Consider the following 19181-nt stretch of genomic DNA (forward strand, 5'->3'; position numbering starts at 1 on the left):
GGAGCTGGTTGGCCTGGAGATTGGATCCCAGCTCCACTACTTACTCGATGAGTCATCCTGGTCAGTCACCTCTCTAAGACTCTTTTCTAATTTGTAAAATAGGAATAATAATAGTGCCAACTTCATAAAATTGTTGTGAAGATTTAAATGAGCCTCCCTCTCTGCTTCCTTCCTTCCTATTCCTTCTTTCTGTCTGTCTGTCTGTCTGTCTGTCTGTCTGTCTATCTATCTATCTAGGAGCTTACAGCAGTGCACTTTGTAAGCAGCTGCAATTGCTTTCACTGCTCAAGGGGGACTGGAATGGGGAAGAAGGAGCTGAGTTACGGAGTGAGGCAGCCTCCATTTGGAACTGGAATGCAGGTGTTAGGGTACTAATTTCAAATCCTGGTATTCTGAAGACTGAATACAGCAGAATAGGCTGGATAAAATGTTTTAAGCTTGGGGCCACTTTGATTTCACTGTCCTTGTTAGTTTCTTTCACCCTGGTCTACATTCTGGAGCATTCATGCTTTCACTTATCTCTAGGAACCCACTGCATGTTTCTCAGTCTTATCCAAATCATCATCATCATCAAATAGTTAAAGACCTTCAATATCTCCTCTTGCAGATCTATTTCCATGGGCCCTATGTCAGCCTGAAGAAGGCAATGAGTAATGACTATTTCCAATGTCCTTTCGAGACAGTGAAATGGGCATTAAACTTTGATCACTGAGTGAGCTCTGGGCAAGTAAAAGAAGCTCCAGGGCAGACATTTCTTGTAAATTGTTTGAAATCTGCACATTTTAGCACACTTCCAATGGAAGATGGTGAGTGGCTTTTCCACGGTGTACCCAGATTAAAATGCCAGGAGCAGTTTGACCTGTCCTGTGTCTCACCCTCCGTTCAGTCTCAAACCTGATTTCACATCCTCTACAAAACCTTCAAGTTTTCTCCATAGCGCTTGGCTCTCAGCCTTCTCATAGCATTCATCATTTTTGGCAACAATGAATAAACACAGACTAGAAACCACCAGAATGTTCCATTAATATGGAACTGCTTAGATAAGTTACGATAACAACATAATGGAATACGTGCAGTGGTTAGGAAGAATGAGGCAGCTCTTTATGCCCTGATATGAATGTTCTTCAAGATAAATTAAGTGAAAAACATGTAGAAGACTTTATATCACTTTGCTACATACAATGCGTGTTAAGAAAAAAATACACAATATTTGAATGACTCTAAGACACCATCCATTGTACATGTATTATTTTATTTATCATTAAGAAAAATTGTTGCCAATCAAAATTATGACAGCGTAGATTTGTGTCTTTCAAAGATGAAAAAAAATGTACGTTTTAGAATTGATAAAATATGACATATTTGTATTGACTTTGCATGTACATGGAATATCTCTCGTTATTATCACATCCTATAGAATTTTGGGGACTGGAGCTGCTCTGCTCAGTGGGCTCCTCTCTATCTAGGCTGTGTTGACCCTAGAACTTTGGATACATGCCCGTGAGCCACTGAAGGAGGCCATAGAGTGGTGTGTTCATGTGCTGGTATCTTTACCTGCTGTGTTGATTTACTTGTCTCTTTATCTGGTATACCTCCTTTGCACTGATTGCTTGCTGGTTTGGGAGTAAGCAGTGAAACAACTTAGAACCAAGTCCAAGGGTGGAAACAAGAAGAGATACTGTTTTTCACTTACTCAGCCTTATTAAAAAGGCCAAAGAGTTTGGCACTCAGTGGGTGGTGAGACACCACTTGCTGGAGTGTTCAGCTGGATTGTCTCCTTTTAATAAGATCCCCTGGCGATGGAGGAAGGAGTAGGGGTGGTGGAGTGGACAGAGAAGGTGCCTGGTTCTAGGGCGGATGCAAACAGGTACTGGGCTTTACTCTCCTTGGTATTTTCCCTTGCAGTAAGCATACGACCCGGTGTGGAATACCCTCAGTATGTTGTGTATAAAATAAAATCATCAAAGGAGAGTTACAGGCTGAAAAGTGGGAATAGACTGAAAGCAATGGAAACTGGCGTTTGACTCCAGGGTAACTCTCCCTATTTTTGGCTGCTTATTAAGGACTCAGATCCTTAGGAAATGTTCCTAGGAAGTCTGGAGAAATTCTGTAGGATCATATGGGATGATTGAAACTGAAGGAAACTGTGTTCAGAATTAGACATCTCAAGTACACCATGCCCTGCAAATATGGTACAATCCCTTGCTAACACTGTTCTAGGATAAAGAAACCACATTGTGCCTTCTGATGTTCTACTAGGCTAGTCCTTTTCTGGAAGTACACATTTTCCTCAGCTTGCAATGGGGTTATGTCCTGATAAACCCATTGTAAGCTGAAAATATCATAAGTCGAAAATGCATTTAATACACCTATCCTACTGCACATCATAGCTTAGCTTAGCCTACCTTAAATGTGCTCAGAACCCTTACATTAGCCTATAGTTAGGCAAAATCATCTAACTAAAGCCTATTTTATAATAAAGTGTTGAATAGCTCATGTAATCTATTAAGTACTATACCGAAGGTGGAAAAGAGACTGCTTGTATGGGTACAGAATAATTGTAAGTGTATCAGTTTCTTTGTTTTGTTTTGTTTTTTAGGGTTTTTTTTAGTGTGTCAGTTTTTACTCTCATGATCTCACGGCTGGCTGGGAGCTATGCTCGCTGCCACTGCCCAGCATCACGAGAGAATCATACCATTTATCACTAGCCTGGGAAAAGATCAAAATTCAAAATTCGAAGTATGGTTTTTACTGAATGCTGTAAAGATGAAAAATGTTTAAGTCGAACCATCCTAAGTTGGGACCATCTGTAGTATTTATTTATATATGGGGCCCATGCTTGAATCAGTGTGGTATTGAAAGCTCTTAAATGGAGTTCTATTGTTTCTCCAAATAAGCCAGCCTTAAAAATGCTAGAATAAATACAAATTCTCTGGAATTATTTAAATGTGAGTTATTACTATCAAGGTGTCCCTTTCTGGTGGCTTTTACCCTTGGGGTCACACTCACTCCCAGTGTTCCACATGACAAACCTGATCAACAAGAGTGAAACTGTGGTTTTTCTATTAAACCTCAGTAAACAATCAACTCATAACCTCATCACAGAGAGGCAGTTTATAGCTAGTATCACCTTTATGAGCCAACTTCCACAAGAGCTACCAGGCTTAGAAAATTCTTTAGGAGCCTGGGGTGGAGGATAGTCTTGTGTTGAGATTCTTGCCAGCTTAGGGCAAAGAACTAGGTCTCAGGGCCCTGCAATTCCCAAACTTTGCCTTCTTGGAACATCAAGAGCAATCCTGACTGTATTACAAAGTTCAGTGACAGGGAGAAATATGGGTACTTGGTTTTCTGAAGAAGCCCTTTTCACATGCAATTAAATTAAGGAGCATAAGCATCTCCTTTAAATTCAGAATCTCCTTTAAAAAGCGCTCAAGGGAAAAAAAAGGGCAAGATAAAGTAATTTTGTAGGGCCCCCCCCCTTTTTTTTTCGCTGTACGCGGGCCTCTCACCGTTGCAGCCTCTCCCGTTGCGGAGCACAGGCTCCGGACGCGCAGGCTCAGCGGCCATGGCTCACGGGCCCAGCAGCTCCGCTGCATGTGGGATCCTCCCGGACCGGGGCACAAACCCGTGTCCCCTGCATCGGCAGGCAGACTCTCAACCACTGTGCCACCAGGGAAGCCCTGCAGGGCCCTTTTTAAAAGGAGAGGATGGAAGTGTTACGAAAATAAGTGCCTAGAAGGCTTAACTGATCAAGCATAAATATGACTGAGAAAGAAAAGCAATCACCTTGAGTTTTTTTAAATTAAAATCCAATATAAATGGAAGGGAAATGTTTTTAGCCGTGACGTAAAGGTAACTCTGCTAATTTGTTTTTAAAAACAGACAAAAAGTGTAAAGTGGGTTTAATGACTTTCTAGAATTATTTATAATGGCATAAAAATCCCAACTGGTATCAACTCAAATATCCATTAGAAGAGCAAATGCAATCTAAATTATGACACACACATACATGGAAACATCATATAGTTACTGGGACGAAGTGAGAGAGTGGCATGGACATATATACACCACCAAATGTAAAATAGCTAGCTAGTGGAAAGCAGCCGCATAGCACTCGGAGATCAGCTCGGTGCTTTGTGACCACCTAGAGGGGTGGGATAGGGAGGGAGGGTGGGAGGGCGACGCAAGAGGGAGGGGATATGGGGATGTATGTATATGTATAGCTGATTCCCTTGGTTATACAGCAGAAACTAACACACCATTGTAAAGCAATTATACTCCAATGAAGATGGTAAAAAAAAAATGAGTTTCAAAGTGATTATACCATTTTGAATTCCCCCCAGCAAGGTGTGAGTTCTGGTTGCTCCATATCCTTGTTAACACTTCCCATTGTCAATTTTAAAAAATTTTAGCTATTCTAGTGGGTGTGTAGTGGTATTTCATTGTAGTTTTATTTTGCTTTTCTTTGATGATGAAGAAAATTGAGCACTTTTCATGTGCTTATTGGCTATATATTTTCTTTTGTGGAGAGCCTGTTCAAATCTTTTGCCTAGTTTTTTATTGGACAGTGTCCTTTTAGTGAATTGTAAGAGATCTTTATATATATTCTGGGAACAAGCTCTTTTTCAGATACCTGCTTGCAAATATTTTCTCCTACTCTGTGGCTTGCCTTGTCATTTTCTTAACTATGTTTTTCAAAGAGCAAAGGTTTTTAATTTTAAAGAAATCCATTTTATCAATATTTTCTTTTATGGTTCATGCTTTTTGTGCCCTAAGAAATCTTTGTCTAACCCAAGATCATAAAGATTTTCTCCTATGTTTTCTTTTAGAAATATATTTTAAGTTTGAGATCCATTTTGATTCATTTTGAGTTAACTTTTGTGTATGATATGAGGCAAGGGGTGAGGTTCTTTTTTTTTCCCCACAAAGATATCCAGTTGTTATTATTTTCTAAAGTTAAATCCTTACCATATAACCCAGCAATTTCATTCCTCAGTATTCAACTAAGAGGACTGAAAGCATATTCACACAAATTTGTACATCAGTGTTTATAGCAGGCTTATTTATAATACCCAAGAACTAAACAACTCAAATGTCCATCAATTAGTGAACAGATAAATAAACTGTGGGATAGCCATATTATGGACTACTACTCAGTAATGAAAAGTCACAGACTACATATGCAACATGAATAAACCTCAAAAATATTATAGTACTTGAAAGCAAGCAAACACAAAAGGCTACATAATGTATAATTCCATTTATATGAGATTCTAACAAAGGCAACACGATAGGGACAGAAAGCAGATCAATGGTTGTCCTGAAGCTGGCAGTCAGGGTAAGAAACTGACTGAAAAAGGGTGTGAGAAAACTGTTTAGGGTAAGGAAAATGCTCTATGTCTTGACTGTGGAGTTGTCTACATTACTGTATATAATTGCCAAAACTCTGTGTTTAAAGTGGGAAAATGTTACCGTGTGTTAATCAATCTATGAACAGGAGAAAATGGAAAGGAAGTAAGTTAAAATCTTAAGAGTGATTCTCTCTGGAGAATTGATATTTTTAGCATTCTGTAATGACCTTCTTTAAAAATATCACCTCAGATGCACAGTTCATTGAGCTGTATGACCCTGTTATTTACTGTACAGGAGACATTGATGTGGTGGTGAGCTCTTGGGGCAGGTGAACTGTTCTGCAGTCCTGTGATTTGGTTGCAGTGTTTTAGTGAGCCCCTGGGGCTATGACCTTCACGAGTGCTTCTCAGATTTGTTTTTTTCCCCCCTTAGGAGAGACAGGAAGGCTAGTGGGTACTGGTATTGCCCTTCTTCCACGTTGGCAAAATAGTTTCTATTAAGGGCAGGCCTTGTTAAGAAGGCATATTTAGGGGGCTTCCCTGGTGGCGCAGTGGTTGAGAGTCCGCCTGCCAAAGCAGGGGACATGGGTTCGTGCCCCGGTCCCACATGCCGCGGGCCCGTGAGCCATGGCCTCTGAGCCTGTGCGTCCGGAGCCTGTGCTCCGCAATGGGGGAGGTCAAGGCAGTGGGAGGCCTGCGTATCGCAAAAAAAAAAAAAGGCATATTTAAATATGACTACTTTTCCACTCCCTCCTCTCAAAAAGTGAGGGGGCATTTTTCTCCTGTCTGTACAGTGAGAACGTAATAGGGTTCCCGGAGGGAAATCTCATGAAAGTGTGGAGGCCCTCCTAAGACTGGACGCCTCTGGTATTTTTAATTCACAACCTTGTCCACACTGAGGCCTCTAGCAATTCGTTAATTACAGACTAGGTTTTCCTAGCCTGGTGATGGTTACCAAGAGTTTTTTGCTGCTGGCCTTCTGCTCCAGTAGGTCGTGATTCTCTATATCTGCCTGCCTGTCTCTTCAGTTTGGGGGCAGCAGTTTACCCTATGACCTCAGTTCTCTGGTGGATCTAGGAAGAGTTGTTGATTTTCAGTTTGTTCAGCTTTTTTCTTGTTGTGTTAATGGGAGAGCTGACTTCCAAGCTCCTTAAATGCTAGACAAGACATTGTCTCAAGCGCTTCTTTCTGCGTGGTGATAGTATCAGTGTTTTTTTGTTTTTTGTTTTTTCTTTCTCTGTACTTTTTGTACCTTTGTACTTTTCTTACTTTCCACATTTTCTACAATGTGCCTATGTTCATTTTGTAAGAAAAATGAAAATGTTTTCCTAACAGAAAAAAATTTAAATGAGTTTAATCTCTGTTGCCTTGGAGGAAAATAAGGCAAGTTGCAGAGAACAGTACAGTACTTAGAAAAGAAAAAAAAATAAACTTTCAACCCCTACACAGCTTACTATCTATTGTACGTTAACATGACTTTTCAATGCCATTGGCATCATTAGCACAACTTAAATATTACAGGAGAGTCTTGCCCAGGCAAATAACTATGTTTCATTACATGAGCTTCCTGTTCAGACACATCAGCTCTTCCGTAGAAAGCAACACAATTGATAGTTATGCCCTAAGACTCTGATTTCCCCCTCAAAATCCTTTCCTAAACTATTATATCATGATCATTACCCTGTCCTAATCAAATTCCCACACTGAAAGACACTTTAAACCTAATTTCAGGGCCTCCCTGGTGGCGCAGTGGTTGAGAGTCCGCCTGCCGATGCAGGGGATACGGGTTCGTGCCCCAGTCTGGGAGGATCCCATATGCCGCGGAGCGGCTGGGCCCGTGAGCCATGGCTGCTGAGCCTGCGCGACCGGAGCCTGTGCTCCGCAACGGGAGAGGCCACAACAGTGAGGGGCCCGCGTACCACAAAAACAACAACAACAACAAAAAAAAAACCTAATTTCAATAAAATCCAACCTTGACTTTCCCTCTCAAATAAACTACCAAAGCTCCATCAAGGTGGTGGTGGTCTCCCTTACCACAGTAAGCAATAAATTCAGCTTCATCTTATTACCAGGTTACACTGGGGGTAGCTGGGGAACTGACATTTGACAGTGTATATCATTCTATGTGAACAGGAAGAAACAGGCAGAAGTAACCACACCAGGCTTTTAAAGCCGATTGCCTGGTAGGGGTGAATTCTAAACTAATTTTTTGTGTGTTATTTCACTGGTTGTGGTGAATACATGTCTATTTTATAATCTTGGAAGAGGAATTTAATTAAGTTTTTACAAGAGAATTAAAAAATGCATATATATGCTGGGGGGACTATGAGTCCATTCTCTTTGAGGTTTATAATCCCACAGGGAGCCTTGCTTCATAACAGTTCTTGGGTTCACAAAGAGGCCTCTTTCAAATGGATAAACAACAGGTCCTACTGTATAGCACAGGGAACTATATTCACTATCCTGTGATAAACCATAATAGAAAAGGATTTGAAAAAGAATGTGTGTGTGTGTGTGTGTGTATATATATATATATTACTGTACAGTAGAAACTAACACTACATTGTAAATCAACTATACTTCAATAAAATAAATTAAAACTAAAAAGACAAAGAGACCTCTTTCTAGTTTATATGTTAAAAAAGAAACCAGTGTTTATAAACAGGAAAGTGGTTTTCCCTTAGTCTTGACTTAGTTGTCTTGCTTTATTTATTTATTTTTTTTTTTTTTGCGGTATGCGGGCCTCTCACTGTTGTGGCCTCCCCCGTTGCGGAGCACAGGCTCCGGACGCGCAGGCCCAGCGGCCATGGCTCACGGGCCCAGCCGCTCCGCGGCATATGGGATCCTCCCAGACCGGGGCACGAACCCGTATCCCCTGCATCGGCAGGCGGACTCTCAACCACTGCGCCACCAGGGAGGCCCTGTCTTGCTTTATTCAACTTGGAAAATCCTTACTGAAAATGATGCAGAATACAGATACTTTTTTTTTTTTTTAAAGATGTTGGGGGTAGGAGTTTATTAACTTATTTATTTTTGCTGTGTTGGGTCTTCGTTTCTGTGCCAGGGCTTTCTCCAGTTGTGGCAAATGGGGGCCACTCTTCATCGCGGTGCGCGGGCCTCTCACTATCGCGGCCTCTCGTTTGCGGAGCACAGGCTCCAGACGCGCAAGCTCAGTAGTTGTGGCTCACAGGCCTAGCTGCTCCGTGGCATGTGGGATCCTCCCAGACCAGGGCTCGAACCCATGTCCCCTGCATTAGCAGGCAGATTCTCAACCACTGCGCCACCAGGGAAGCCTCTACAGATACCTTTTGCATAAAGGGCTTAGTCATTTTGAACATATCACTTCCACCCTCTATGAAGCTCAATGTCCTAAACCACACCAATGATGAATACAGCTCACCTGGACATAGATCTAGCAATTCTAGACCTATCGGTCACTTTCTCACCCTGCGCCTCATCATTTTTGCTGACCTCTCCCTAAGTACAACAGAGATTGAAACCCTGAGATTTGTAGGACAGTATAAATGAATAAGGACAGAAAATTTACTTTATCTGGTTTGACACAGCTCTTATTTAGTAAATTTTAAGAAGGGGAATATACTTGGCCATTCCTCCAAGATAGCTGTATAGTGAGATTGACTGTTACTATAAAATTTTCATGGGAATTACGTTTATTCATAAGGGGAGAATATGTCTCTACCCTTCTGCTAAGGAGACCAAAAATATTTCCCCCAAGTATTATATACTTATCAGTCTGAATGAAGTTCAAGTTAAGCACAATTGAAGCTTCCTTCCTGGTAACATATATGACAGAAAAGCTGTCTCAGAAAAAATATTCATCCTTTTCAGTTATCCCCGTTTATGTTGGTTTCACTAGAGTGACAATTGTGTGATGGATGTATTTGCCTGTACCAGTGATCTAAATCAGGATTAGGATCACCGTGGCCTCATACTGTTCCCCAGGAGTGAAATAATGGGGATTAAGAGTCTGATGGGTTTAGCAGGGCTCCTTCAATTTGATCACACATCAGAATCACCTGGAGGGCATTAGTGCTATTCAAGTCAGCTGGATCTCAGTAGCCTTTAGGGTCCAATGGCAGCTGAATATAAAGACAAGGTCTTGGTCTTTGTGGAGTGGCTTGTCACCAAGAAGAAAGAAGCAGGGTAGCGGAGGAGCCCAGCCAAGAAAACTGGGTCTTAAAGTTCCATTCTCAGCCCCAGAAACCAGAGACCTAAGCCAAGACTCGCTTGTAAGCCTGGCTGGGTCAGCAAGTGCCAAGCAAATGGGTGCCTGGGACTTATCAATAAGATCAGTTCCAGGCCTCACTCACTGGGGAGGTAGGGAGGCTGCATGGAATATGGTTTTTTTGTATGTATGTATGTATTTATGGCTGTGTTGGGTCTTCGTTGCTGCACGTGGGCTTTCTCTAGTTGCGGCGAGTGGGGGCTGCTCTTTGTTGAGGTGCGTGGGCTTCTCGTTGCGGTGGCTTCTCTTGTTGCAAGGCACGGGCTCTAGGCAAGCAGGCTCTAGAGCACAGGCTCCGTAGTTGTGGCTCACGGACTTAGCTGCTCCGTGGCATGTGGGATCTTCCCGGACCAGGGCTCGAACCCATGTCCCCTGAACTGGCAGGCGGATTTTTAACCACTGCGCCCAAGGGAAGCCCCAGAATATGGGTTTTAGAGGCAAAGAAATCTTACTTTCAAATTCTGCTTTGGCACACTGGCCACAGCTATTCAGTCTCTCATTTGCATCATCCTTATTTGTAAAAAGGGAATAAGAACTATACCTTCTTCCCAGGTTTCTTGTAATTAAATATCAGTACATCACCTGATACTCGTAGCTTCCTTCCTCCGTTCCTAGAAAACTGTTGCTCTGGGAAAGGACTAAGCCTACCAGTGGGCTCAGCTACTGGAAATGGACAAGGCAGCTGCCATGACCAGGTTAAAAATAGGCAGATGTGCAGACGCAGGATGGCCTGCTTCTTGCTCACACATGATCACGCTCCCTGCCAGCTCACCACTGTTGTGCAAGCCACCTTCCTGCCTTTCCTTTCTACTAAGGCCAGGGAGAACAACATACCAAAGACAGAGGAAGAGAAATTAGAGAACATCCTTCACACAATAGACATCCTACACCATAAGGACGGTGGTTTGGATGGCTTTAGAACAGCAATACCTCTAAGGCTGAGAAGAGATTCCAAGGAGTACATAAAGTATATACAAAATATACAAAAGTAAATACAAAATACAAAAATGGAAGCAGTGAAATAAGACTGTTTCTTTGAACTGATAGCAAGTTATCTCAGTAAGAAAAACTAATGTGGTTTATTCTTCATGGGAGTCTAGAATCCTACTGTGGTCAGCAAACTGTAAACAAACAAGAAGGGAAACTCAACACATTCTGTAATGCTCAGACTAACTGGAAACTCAGACCTGAATTTTTAGGACAAAAGTTTCTCAGGAGGATTGCACACAAAAATTTGTATGGGTCAAATTTCCTTCAAGACTCAAAGAAAGATACACTGGCAATTCCTCTTATTATGAAAGTAAGAATCCCAGAGTTGTCCTTAGACAATTCTAAGAAATGAAGTTTTCACCAATCCATTAGAGATGAGTGAATACTCTTGCATTTTGGTCCATGTCGTCGTCGGGTACATGAGAAAGAATGTGCCAAGCTTTGGCTAGGCTTCTTTGTAAACTTTTAAAAACAAATGCAAGACAATTTGGGGACAACTGAGGAAATGTGACTATGGATCGTATGTGAGATGCTAGGGAACTACTGTTAATTCCCTTTGGTATGAAAGTAGGACTGTGGTTAGCCAGGAGATGCGTTTATTCTTAGGAGATTTGTGCTGAAGTATTTAGGGGTAAAGCGTTAGGATGGTTGTGACTTACTTTCAGATGGTTTAGTTAAGAAACAAGCGGTGGTGCTTTGTGACCACCTAGAGGGGTGGGATAGGGAGGGTGGGAGGGAGGGAGATGCAAGAGGGAAGGGATATGGGAACAGATGTATATGTATAACTGACTCACTTTGTTATAAAGCAGAAACTGACACACCATTGGAAAGCAATTATACTCCAATAAAGATGCTAAAAAAAAAAAGTGGGTGGGGTGGGAGGTAGGGAGATTAGTCGTTGTGAATCTTAGTAGGAGGGTATATGGGTATTTACGGAACCAGTCTTTCAACTGAGCACTTTTCAGATCTTTCTAAATCGATATGAACATAGATTTATTCCATGCTAAACAACAGTATAAATCTATATTACCATACATAGGCATACCTCATCTTACTGCGCTTTGCTTTACTGTGCTACTTTGTAGTTACTGTATTTTTCATAAATTGAAGGTCTGTGGCAACCCTGACTCCAGCAAGTATATTGGTGCCATTTTCCAATCGCAGTGGCTCACTTCATGCTTATCATGTTTTGGGTGATGATTGTGATACTTTTTCATTATTATATTTGTTTTGGTGATCTGTGATCTTTGATATTACTACCATGACTCACTGAAGGCTCAGACGATGGTCAGCATTTTTAGTGATAAGGTATATTTTAATGAAGGTATGTACATTGTTTTTCAGACATAATGCTATTGCACATTTAATAGACTACAGTAGAGTGCAAACCTAATAACTTTACACGCACCGAGAAGCCAAAAAACTCGTGTGACTCACTCTGTTGTGACATTCACTTTGCGGGGCTAGAACTGACCCTGCAATATCTCTGAGGTATACCTGTAGATTTTCTGGCAAGTAAATAGAATTTAAGCCACTAGAAAAGGTTGAGCAGGGGCTTAGTGTGACTCGGTCCATGGCAGCATCTCTCCTGTTGTATAAGTTTAAAAGTCACAAAAGCAATAGACTCCTCTCCCTTGCGACACACCTGGTTCATCCCAGGGGATTCTCTCTGAGTCTTCTTAAATTTTTTTCCTACCACGTGCGCTGCAGCAAGAGCTTGCCCGGCTCTCTGCAGGAGACTGTGACTCAGGCACCAGGGTTTCAGTCCCTTAGAACTCAAAAACCAGAGGCAGTGTTTGTTGAGCTCAGCTGTTATCTCTTTATTAGGAAAGCACCAGCACCACATTCTTGGAAATTACTGGAATTTTATTTGCCTCAGGCTTATGACTTGCAACCAAAGACATTGTGCAAAGAAAGCAAAGATTAAGTACACTTGAGGGAGAAGGAGACAATACACATGGGTAACACAGGAGATCAGGTTGACAAAGGAAGCCATCCATTATGCTATATAGATTGCAATATTCAATAGCGATTTCAACAAAACTTTTCTTTTAAATCAATCAAGAGCAAAAAATTAAGCAATGTTTACAGTAGACATAAATCTTATACAATTCAAAAAGCATTTTTTTCAGATCATAGAGCATAAAATGGAAAAATGTCTATGTAGGTGAAGTCTAACTACTGTACATTTATCGCCTATTAAAGTTGCTTATATGTACCACAGTGTAAAAAAAAAAAACAATACCGAACAAATAAAAACCTTGAAAATTGCCTGATGAAAAATAAAATAACCAGTGGCTTTTAATGGCTTCTCCTGGTTATCAGTGCTACAAAAAGACAAAAATCTTCTCATCTGAACAGGTGATAAAACCAGGCACAATCAAACCGTTACCAAGACCCACCCATAGAAATATACTATCCACCCACATATTTTCCATCAAAAGCTTTTTTGTTTGTTTTAATCTTTGAGGCCCATTTGGTCACAATATGTTACAAAGATTTGTGTATGAGTGTGTGTTTCTTTACACCATGATATCATATGTTTGTCTGGCACTATCCTAAAGCTAGCTTATAGATGATAATGATATAGAAACAACCCAGTGCCCATATGACAAATGAACTCACTGAGTGGAGACGAGAGAGGGGAGAAGGAGTTCAGTTCTACCAAGAAAAAAATGTCCATACTGATCACTCATCATCAGTCCCACTTGCTTCTGACTGTTCCTAAAAGTAGAAAGATAAAAAAGACAATAAGCCATCAAGAGGTAATGTAGAAAAGAAATGACATTTTGGAAACAGTTAACCCTCCCAGTAAAGAGGCATCAACAGCCTCGATGCTGAAAAGGGGAGCTCCTACTTGGAAATCCCAAAGCCATGCCCACTGTCTGTGCCAGTGTTTTGCTCTATTGCACTTGGGCGTGGAAAGTTCATGGCTATTGATTTCTAATTTTAGCACTACGTTTTTAGAAAATTCATGGGAGAAAAAAATTCCATGCATTTGCTGTCTACTTAAAGAAAACAGGATTTTATTTTATTTATTTATTTTAGATGTTGGCGGGTAGGAGTTTGTTAATTATTTTGCTGTGTTGGGTCTTCGTTTCTGTGCAAGGGCTTTCTCTAGTTGTGGCAAGCGGGTACCACTCTTCATCGTGGTGCGCGGGCCTCTCACACTATCGCGGCCTCTCTTGTTGCAAAGCACAGGCTCCAGACGTGCAGGCTCAGTAGTTGTGGCTCATGGGCCTAGTTGCTCCGCGGCATGTGGGATCTTCCCAGACTAGGGTTCGAACCCGTGTCCCCTGCATTAGCAGGCAGATTCTCAACCACTGCGCCACCAGGGAAGCCCAAAACATAGGATTTTAAATGTATTTGAAGATGCTTGTGTTGAGGGTTAAAGGCTGGGTGGGATAAGAATGCTCAACATTTTCAACAGACCCAGATAGCAGTATGTTGAAGGAAAATCAAAGTAGTATAAATGCTAACATGGAAAATTAACCTTCCAGAAAGAAAAAAGAAAGGGGTGTGTGGTAGGGAACCTGAGGTCCTCTAGAAAGTGAAAGAAATAGAGGGCCCTTTAAAAGGCACTGTATTAGAAGCTTGTGCCAGCACTGCTACCTTGTGGACCACAGAGTCAGGGACAGTGCACCAGACTGAGTTAATGCTCTCTGGGTCTGAATTCAGCCTCTGCTATTTACTTCCATGACCTGCAGCAAAACACACATAACCTAAGCACTGATTTCTGTAATATGTTGAGAGTGACGCCTGTCTTAGGATGCTAATAGTAATAGGCACTGAACAGGGTACCATCTGGAAAGGTCCTTATGTCAGGGCCTGGCTCCATCAGGGCTCCCTGAATTTTTCAAATATTAAAAATAACACCTCTAAGTACTTAAAGATGCATCTGGGTTTTCCACACGGCACCTGAAATAGCAACTCAAACCCCAAACTAACTGACATCATCCCACTTTTTGTCAGTCTCCCATGGAATCATTATTTCCTCTATATATTGCCGTACCCTAGGCACTGTGCTGGGTGTTATGGATATAAAATATTAAGCAGCCATGGAGAAAACTCCACTGGGAAGGTAAGAAAGGGGAAAAGGAAACTTGATTGAGTAGTTTTTCACTTTTGGAGACTATTAAAAAGGCAATAAACAAAACCCCAAATTCTTTGTTTTAAATCATGCAGCTCAGTTCACATCCCTCAACACCAAATCTTTACATTTTCATTTCTGGGTAATAAAGCAGAGAGTTTGGAACGGACCTGGGAGTATGAGAGGGAAACGGAAGTGGGGAGAGCTTCCCGACTTCAGGCAAGGCAGCTGCACTTACATTTTCATCCTGCTCTTCATCACTGTCAAAATCGCTCACCACAGGTTTGGCTTTTCCTCGATTTGGCCTTTTCTTGCCTTTTCCTTTGTCCCGGCCTTTCTCATCTTTTTTATTGAGCTTGATTTTCACCTTAACAGATTTTGCTACAACAAAACCAAAACACACAGCCATGAGGAATCACAGGGAAATCTTTTTACAGGTAGGAAAATGATCACCTACCTGCAGATGACAAACCCAACATCCCGGAGTACCCTGAACATTCTCCACTGATTCAAGCCTGTTCTCCATTGTCCCATCTAGTTATAGGTAGCACCCCTTTCACTTGCAAACATGTCTAAGTTTGCACGATAAGCTACACAGTCACCCTAAATGGGCAACAAGAAGGAATGAGGTCCCAGAGAGAAGCTGGGCTGGGTCCTTTCCAGGTCTCCTAATGGATGAACAGGGATCTTCCTAACCAGGACAGTGAGGGCAGCCTTACCTACTGCGTGAAGGGGTGTGGGCATTTAAAAATTTTCACTAAAAGAATATCTTTTTATAATTAATTTTTATTGGAATACAGTTGCTTTACAGTGTTATGTTAGTTTCTACTGTGCAAAGTGAATCAGCTATATGTATACATACACCACCTCTTTTCTGGATTTCCTTCCCATTTAGGTCACCACAGAGCACTGAGTAGAGTTCTCTGAGCTATACAGTATGTACTTTATACATAGTATCAATAGTGTATATATATATCAATCCCAATTTCCCAGTTCATCCCAGCCCCCCCTTCCCCACCTTGGTGTCCATACGTTTGTTCTCTACATCTGTGTCTCTATTTCTGTTTTGCAAATAGGATCATCTATACCATTTTTCTAGATTCCATATATATGTGTTAATATATGATATTTGTTTTTCTCTTTCTGACTTACTTCACTCTGTATGACAGTCTCTAGGTCCATCCACATCTCTGCAAATTACCCAATTTCATTCCTTTTTATGACTGAGTAATATTCCATTGAATGGCCATCATTTAAAAAATCTACAAACAATAAATCCTGGAGAGCATGTGGAGAAAAGGGAACCCTCTTGCACTGTTGGTGGGAATGTAAATTGACACAGCCACTATGGAGAACAGTATGGAGGTTCCTTCAAAAACTAAAAATAGAACTACCATATGACCCAGCAGTCCCACTACTGGGCATATACCCAGAGAAAACCATAATTCCAAAAGACACATGCACCCCAATGTTCACTGCAGCACTATTTACAATAGCCAGGTCACAGAAGCAATGTAAATGTCCATCAACAGAGGAATGGGCATTTTTTTAAACAGAACTTTGACATTAAAAAGTATACATAAGTGTAAAAGGTTAAAAAAAAAAGCCAATGATTTTACTGTGTAAATAACTTCAGTTGACTTAAAAAGAAAATTCATAGGTGAATATTTTTAACAGTACAGAAAGGTACAAAATGGAAAGTAAAAACAAAACAAATGAATTTGAAAGGTTTCTTTCCCCATCTCTAGTCTCTCACCCTACTGTTCTCTTTCTGGTGATTATTTCCAGAAAAAGAAGTATACCTCCATATTTGAAAATATATGCATCCCTGTGTGTGTATGATTCTCTATTAATAGATGACATAAAATTCCATATATTTCTGTATAGAGAGACATAAAGAATTCAAGTATATACACATACAGAAAGATGGCACCCACTTCCACTCTCACAGGGCTATTCTGAGGATAGAAATAAAAACACATGGAAGAAAAAAGTCAAAGTGTTATACCATAGTTATAGGTGCACATCCCAAGGTTCACAGAAAATCTGTTCCCTGGCATTGTTCTGGGACAGGTGTCCACAGAACAGCATTTTTAGGGATGGATGATGAAGTGACTGAGAATGAAAGTCTCTCATTCCAACCAGTTTTGTTAGAATATTATGTTTGGTGGGTCTCAAGGAACCTAGAAATAGATATTGTCATGGAGAGAATCAGCTCCAGAAGGAATCTTAGAGATTAGAAATTTCCAGACTTCTTTTGTGAAGGGGAAGGACCCACAAAATGTTTCCAGAAATGAAGTCTTCCATGGAAGTACAGGCTAACAAAAAAGATGAGAGCAGAGATGTTCTGAACTGAAGTGCAGGGGGCAGCATATGCCCTTCCCCCATCCCAAACAGGGCAAAAGGCTGGCAAATCCTAGTGCTCCAAACAGTATTCCTAGTCCAGGCTTCCATATGTCATACCCAAATGTCTACTGCTTAATAAGCTATAAGGTGGGGACTTGAAGAAAAGACTGGGGATGCAAAAGTCTACCTATTAATGGAAATGCATGAAGGTGTGAAAACTTTAAAAATTTAAAAAGTAATTTGGAAAGAAAAAGTGAAATATCTTTATCTACACAGGTGTGGCTCTTCCTGACACGGGAGTACAGGAAATCCATGGGAGGTGCGAAAGGGCAGAAGGCTGTCAGTAAAGGTAAGAAAATACATCCTCAAGAACATAATCTAAATACTCACTGGAGTGTGAGATGCTCAAAAGCTATCAGGCTTTGTGAGTCAGTGGATATGTCCCTCCAAAAAACCCACCTGAAAGGCTGCCATGGGCAACTAGGCTAATAAACTGGACCATCAGATGGGCCCTTTAAACAGCATCCTAAGGCTTTATGACACCATTACACAGACCTTTGACAAGTTCCAGTTAACCAGGGTGGCAGGCAGAATAGTGATGGCGCCCAGAGAAGTCCATGTCCTAATCCCCAGAACTTGTGAAAATGTTACTTTGCATGGCAAAAGGGATTCCATTGACCTTGAGATGGGGAGATTATCCTAGACTAACCAGGTAGGCTAGGCCCAATCTCATCACACGAGTCCTTCAAAGTGGAAGAAGATGAGGTTCTGATTTAAGAAGGTGACACAAGAAGACCCTGAACTTACCTCTTCCCACGGACACACCGAATCTAAGGTATGTATGGAACAACCTCTGAAAAAGACCTAAAAACTAGCTCAGTGACACCTACACATTGGACAATGTGGAAAAACCCACACTGAAGCAAGTAAGAAAGGCAGAAAGGCTGATACATAATCTCATGATAAATGCCATCCTTGGTGCAGTGACCCACAACTGGAAAGGAACTGAAAACCGGAAGCTTTCTCTAGAAGGACTGAAGGTTTGAACCCCACATCAGGCACCCCAACTTTTAAGACTTGCACCTGAGGGATGCCCCCAAAACATCTAGCTTTGAAAACCAACAGGGCTTGTGTCCACAAGACCCACAGGGCTACAGCCAGTTCAGAAATGGCTCGTAAAACTCTCATGCGCAGACTCTCCTGCCCCAGGACCCAGCTCAAAGTCAGCTGATTGAGAGGCACCCAGACTTTACATAAAAGAGGCTTATTTGCTTATCTTAAAGCATCGGCCTGGGCATCTAATTTAACCCATATCTAAGGGCTGACCGTCATCCCTTCCAGAGAACTTGGCAGAGGGGGGGATGCTATCTTTGCACTCTCCCTCTGCCATACTCCAGAGCACTAGTGTCTCTTGGAGGGGAGCTTTTACACATGCCCGGTGCCCTGGTTTGTACGAGGGCTGCCCAGGGGATACCTTCAGATTGCCTGGTTCTGGTGGTCAGTGGGACTTAGGCCTGTGGTCCCACTGGACTGTATATTTGCATACTTTAAAAAGCTGCTGCCTGAGGATCTGGCTTCCCATCAGCCTGAATTTAGGTGTTGAGATCCTCCCTTCTAAGACATGGACTGACAGGTCTTGGTACACCCTCAACTATTGGGAGCCACTCAATGTAGGCTGCTTGGACAATCACAAAGGTGTGAGAGACAAGGAAGAGTTAGGGTGTAGGTTGAATGATAAAGTTTTTGTCTCCTACCTGAGGCCACTCCTTCAAGACTGGGAGAGATGGCTATTTTATCAAATGAGAGAGTCAAGGAAAATAAAGAGAGGAATATGTTCCAAATGAAAGAACAAGATAAAACCTCAGAAAAAAGTCTTTAATAAAACCAAGATGAATGGCTTAGCTGATGGATAGAATTAAAAATAATGGTCATAAAGATGCTCACTGAACTTGGGAGAAGAATGAATGAAAACACTGAGAACTTCAAAGAGAAAACACAATTAACCCTTGAACAACATGGGGGTTAGGGGCGCCAACCCTCTGTGCAGTCAAAAATCTGTGTGTAACTTTACAGTTGGCCTTCCGTATCTGGGGTTCTGCATCCACAGATTCAACCAACTGCAGATTGTATAGTACTGCTGTATGTATTTATTGAAAAA

At 41.5% G+C, this 19181-nt stretch overlaps 1 protein-coding gene across 12 annotated transcripts in view; it reads right to left on the minus strand.

The window, feature by feature from the left end:
* Positions 1 to 12050: 12050 nt before the first annotated feature.
* SMARCA2 (SWI/SNF related BAF chromatin remodeling complex subunit ATPase 2) overlaps positions 12051 to 19181 on the minus strand; it is a 224175-nt gene continuing 217044 nt past the window's right edge. For 9 of the 12 annotated variants that reach the window (XM_082632256.1, XM_082632257.1, XM_082632251.1 and 6 more), the window contains one exon: positions 14597 to 15058. In XM_082632256.1, the coding sequence (XP_082488382.1) occupies positions 14802 to 15058 (257 nt within the window). In that variant the 3' untranslated portion in view covers positions 14597 to 14801. Of the gene's footprint in view, positions 13312 to 14596; positions 15059 to 19181 lie in introns of those variants that run through there. The other 3 variants (XM_082632254.1, XM_082632253.1, XM_082632252.1) reach the window with 2 other exon arrangements.

This window comes from Mesoplodon mirus (genome assembly GCF_964341445.2).
Source record: "Mesoplodon mirus genome assembly, chromosome: 1".
In the NCBI taxonomy this organism is placed as follows: domain Eukaryota; kingdom Metazoa; phylum Chordata; class Mammalia; order Artiodactyla; family Ziphiidae; genus Mesoplodon; species Mesoplodon mirus.